The following is a 5,238-nucleotide window of genomic DNA, read 5'->3' on the forward strand; positions in this document are numbered from 1 at the left end:
TCACATGGAGGCAGGACTCAAAAAAGCCAGAATTTTGCCTGAAACTCTCAGACTGAAGAAGTCTCTTGGAAGAGAGACGAAACATTTCATTAAAGAAGAACCCGTCCAGAGGGCCTATACAATTTTTTTCCTTTTGATTTTTTACCTGGATTACTGAGATGCATCAGGACATCTGTTCAGAAGAGCACAGTCCTAGGAAAAGCTAAGATACTGCACAGAATACTCAAGCTCCCAGGCCTCAACAGAAACTAAATTCATCAACAATGAATAAGTAAAATGTTGACACTTAACATCACTTTTCCTCGTAGAAACAGTAGTAATGTATTCAGAAAGGTTCCACTGTGTTTTTACTTACAGAGCTTTGTTGGAGGCTTTGACCACTGGCAGCAGCCTCATAAGAGCCTCCTCTGAAGCTGAATATTTCTTCAGATCAAACACATCCATAACTTTTCCTGATGACAGTAAGATGAAGGCCAGAGCTGACCAATGAGCAGGAGACAGTTTATCTGTGGAGAGACGCCCTGACCTCAGAGACTGTTGGATGTCCTCTACTAGAGAAGCATCATTCAGTTCATTCAGACAGTGGAACAGATTGATGCTTTTCTCTGCAGACTCATTCTCACTGATCAGATTTTTGATGTACTGGACTGTTTCCTGATTGATCTCTGAGCTACTTCCTGTCTGTGCCAGCAGGCCTTGTAGGAGACTCTGATTGGTCTGCAGTGAAAGACCCAGGAGGAACCGAAGGAACAAGTCCAGGTGTCCATTTGAACTCTCTAAGGCCTGGTCCACTGCACTCTGATGAAGATAATTTAGATCACATGTTCTAGGATTCTTAGATGATTCATCTTGTCCCATTAGGTTGAATCCAGAGTTGATGAAAGTCAGATGGACATGAAGAGCAGCCAGAAACTCCTGAACACTCAGATGGATGAAGCAGAACACCTGGTCCTGGTACAGTCCTCTCTCCTCTTTAAAGATCTGCGTGAACACTCCTGAGTACACTGAGGCTGCTCTGATATCAATGCCACACTCTGTYAGGTCTGACTCATAGAAGATCARRTTTCCTTTCTGCAGCTGATCAAAAGCCAGTTTTCCCAGAGACTCRATCATCTTCCTGGTCTCTGGACTCCAGTGTGGATCTGTCTCAGCTCCTCCATCATACTTSAGCTTCTTGACTTTAGTGTGAACCAGCAGGAAGTGGATGTACATCTCAGTCAGGGTGTTGGGCAGCTCTCCTCCCTCTCTGCTCATCAACACATGGTCCAGAACTGTAGCAGTGATCCAGCAGAAGATTGGGATGTGGCACATGATGTGGAGGCTTCGTGAGGTCTCGATGTGGGAGATGATCTTGCTGGCCTGCTTCTTATCTCTGAACCTCTTCCTGAAGTACTCCTCCTTCTGTGGGTCAGTGAAGCCTCTGACCTCTGTCACCATGCTAACACAGTCAGCAGGGATCTTATTGGCTGCTGCAGGTCGAGTGGTTATCCAGAGTCGAGCAGAGGGAAGCAGGTTGCCCCTGATGAGGTTTGTCAGCAGAACATCCACTGAAGTGGACTCTGTGACATCAGTCAGGACCTGGTTCCTGTGGAAGTCCAGAGGAAGTCGACTCTCATCCAGACCATCAAAGACGAAGAGCAGCTGGAAGTCTTTAAAGTTGCACATTTCTTTGGTTTCAGAGAAGAAGTGATGAAGAAGTTCCACCAAGCTGAACTTTGTCTCTTTCAGCATATTCAGCTGTCTGAAAGTGAATGGAAATAGGAAGTGGATGTCCTGGTTGGTTCTGTCTTCAGCCCAGTCCAGAGTGAACTTCTGTGTTAAGATTGTTTTCCCAATGCCAGCCACTCCCTTTGTCAGGACTGTTCTGATTGGTTGATGTTTTCCAGGTAGGCKTTTAAAGATGTCTTCTTGTCTGATGGTTGTTTCTGTACTGTATGGTTTCCTGGATGCTGTTTCAATCTGTCTGACCTCATGTTCATCATTGACATTGCCAGTCCCTCCCTCTGTGATGTAGAGCTCTGTGTAGATCTGATTCAGAAGGGTTGGTTTTCCTGCTTTAGAGATTCCCTCAAACACACACTGGAACTTCTGCTTCAGACGAGATTTAAGGTGACATTGACACCCCGAAGGATAGCATTCTAAAAAAATGTACAAGAATAAAAATCTATTTAAAAAAGTAAAAACATGACAATTTAAATATATGTTTGATTGCTAACATAAAAAATATCATTCAGCCAGAAGGTTATCTCTTTAAAGAAATATCTTACTGTTCTGCAGACGGTCAGCCAGCTCCTCCTGCTTCAACCTCCTCAGAAGGTAAACTGTGATCATTTTCAATGCCTCTCTGCTCTTCCTTTGCTCTTCATCCTCACTGTTCAACACTTCTTCAATGTCCCTCTTACTCGCTAAGCATTCTGAGTAATCTGGACTCAGATCCTTCTGGATCTTCTTTAGCTCATCCTTTACTAATGTGACCATAATGTCCTCCAGCAGCTGAAAAAGAATAATAYCTGAATGAGATATCAGATCCATGTTGGACAGACTGATAGTCCTCTGGACTACATGTTGGAGAGACAGTAAACAAGTCTACATATAGGACAGAGAGTCCACTGGTATACATGATGAGATTAYAGTCCATTGGTCTACATGTTGAAAAGATATTCCACTGATCTACATGTTTAACAGACCAATAGTCCACAGGTCTACATATTTAACTAATCAGTAGTCCACTGGTCTACATGTTTAACTAATCAGTAGTCCACTGGTCTACATGTTTAACTAATCAGTAGTCCACTGGTCTACAATCAATAGTCCACTGGTCTACATGTTGAACAGACCAATAGTCCACTGGTCTACATGTGAAACAGACCGATAGTCCATTGGTCTACATGTTGAACAGACCAATTTTCCACAGGTCTACATGATGAATATTCCAACAGTCCACTGGTTTACATGCTGGATAAACAGTCCACTGGTGTATAAGTCTTACAAACAGTCCACTGCTCTACATGCTATACAGACAGTCCACTGGTATAAAAATCTTACAGTCCACTGGTCAACATGTAGAACAGACAGTCCAACGGCCTACATGTTGTACAGACAGTCCACTGGTCTATAGGTTGAACAGACCAATAGTCCATGGATCTACATGTTGAACATACCAATAGTCCACAGGTCTAAATGTTGAACAGACCAATATTCCACAGGTCTACATGTTTAACATATCAATAATCCACTGGTCTACAACTTGAACAGACCAATATTCCATGGGTCTACATGTTGAACATACCAACAGTCCACTGGTTTACATGTTGAACAAACAGTCCTCTGGTCTACATTTTGAACACACAGTCTACTGGTCTACTTGTTGAACAGACGGTCAACTGGTATACATGTCTTACAAACAGTCCACTACTCTACATGCTGTACAGACAGTCCACTGGTCTACAAGTTGAACAGACCAATATTCCACGGGTCTACATGTTGAACATATCAACAGTCCACAGGTTTACATGCTGGACAAACAGTCCTCTGGTCTACATGTTGAACACACAGTCCACTGGTGTACATGTCTTACAAACTGTACAGCATGTAGAGCAGTGGACTGACAGTCCACTGGTAGACATGTCTTACACACAGTCCACTGCTCTACTTGCTGTACAGACAGTCCACTGGTTTACATGTCTTTCAAACAGTCCAGTGGTCTACATGTCTTACAAACAGTCCACTGCTCTACAGGTTGAATAGACCAAACGTTCACTGTCTACAAGTTAAATAGGCCAATAGTCCATTGGTCAACATGTTGAACATACCAACAGTCCGCAGGTTTACACGTTGGACAAACAGTCCTCTAGTCTACATGTTGAACACATAGTCCACTGGTGTACATGTCTTACAAATAGTCCACTGGTCTATGTGTTGAACAGACAGTCCACTGGTATACAAGTTCGATAGACAGTCCTCTAGTCTACAAATTGCAGCAAGAAGACGACTTTGGACACAATAAATAAAGGACATTGTTGGACATGTACTCACCAAAAATATGGAGTCCAGCTGGGTCTGATGCTGCTGGGCAGATTGAGGAATGGGACCCTCTGAGCTCGGCTGGTCCACTCTTTGGAGGACACATAAAGAATTAGCTCCATCCTGTCTGTCCACACAGAGAGATAGATAAGCTAAAGGTCCATGTGGAGTCCTGGTCCATAGGTCTTTGTCCTCCTCCATCCTKCAACAACTCCACGTAAGTGGAAATTCCTAACTATACTGTGTTTGAAGTAATGGTCAAAGGTGAGACCTGATGGAACAACTGGTGTTAGACACTCAGAAACGCCTACAGCATCCATTCATTGAGTTTGACTGCTGAGGTTGTAGAAAACATCCAACACACCCTGCTTCACATGTGAACATAGAAAACATCCAACACACACTGCTTCACATGTGAACATAGAAAACATCCAACACACACTGCTTCACATGTGAACATAGAAAACATCCAAGACACACGCTTCACATGTGAACATAGAAAACATCCAAGACACACAGCTTCACATGTGACCATAGAAAACATCCAAGACACACGCTTCACATGTGAACATAGAAAACATCCAACACACACAGCTTCACATGTGAACATAGAAAACATCCAACACACACTGCTTCACATGTGAACAGAGAAAACATCCAACACACCCAGCTTCAAATGTGAACATAGAAAACATCTATCACCTACAGCTTCACATGTGAACATAGAAAACATCCAACACACACAGCTTCACATGTGAACAGAGAAAGCATCCAACACATACAGCTTCACATGTGTACATACAAAACATCCAACACACATAGCTTCACATGTGAACATAGAAAACATTCAACACACACAGCTTCACATGTGAACATAGAAAACATCCATCACCTACAGCTTCCCATGTGAACATAGAAAACATCCAACACACACAGCTTCACATGTGAACAGAGAAAACATCCAACACATACAGCTTCACATGTGTACATACAAAACATCCAACACACATAGCTTCACATGTGAACATAGAAAACATTCAACACACACAGCTTCACATGTGAACATAGAAAACATCCATCACCTACAGCTTCCCATGTGAACATAGAAAACATCCAATACACACAGCTTCACATGTGAACAGAGAAAACATCCAATACACACAGCTTCACATGTTAACAGAGAAAACATCCAACACTCACAGTTCACATGTGAAC

General features: G+C 42.8%; 1 protein-coding gene across 1 annotated transcript in view; it reads right to left on the reverse strand.

Annotated features, from left to right (window-relative positions):
• LOC106536053 (NACHT, LRR and PYD domains-containing protein 3) overlaps positions 1–5,238 on the reverse strand; it is a 17,714-nt gene that overhangs the window by 10,194 nt on the left and 2,282 nt on the right. Inside the window, exons 3-5 of the mRNA XM_014033222.1 lie at positions 4,036–4,114; positions 2,268–2,493; positions 356–2,138 (exon numbers count right to left, since the gene is read on the reverse strand). Of these exons, the coding sequence (XP_013888676.1) occupies positions 356–2,138; positions 2,268–2,493; positions 4,036–4,114 (2,088 nt within the window). The remainder of the gene's footprint in view (positions 1–355; positions 2,139–2,267; positions 2,494–4,035; positions 4,115–5,238) is intronic.

The sequence above is a fragment of the Austrofundulus limnaeus genome, unplaced genomic scaffold, assembly GCF_001266775.1.
Source record: "Austrofundulus limnaeus strain Quisiro unplaced genomic scaffold, Austrofundulus_limnaeus-1.0 Scaffold1668, whole genome shotgun sequence".
Taxonomy (NCBI): Eukaryota; Metazoa; Chordata; class Actinopteri; order Cyprinodontiformes; family Rivulidae; genus Austrofundulus; species Austrofundulus limnaeus.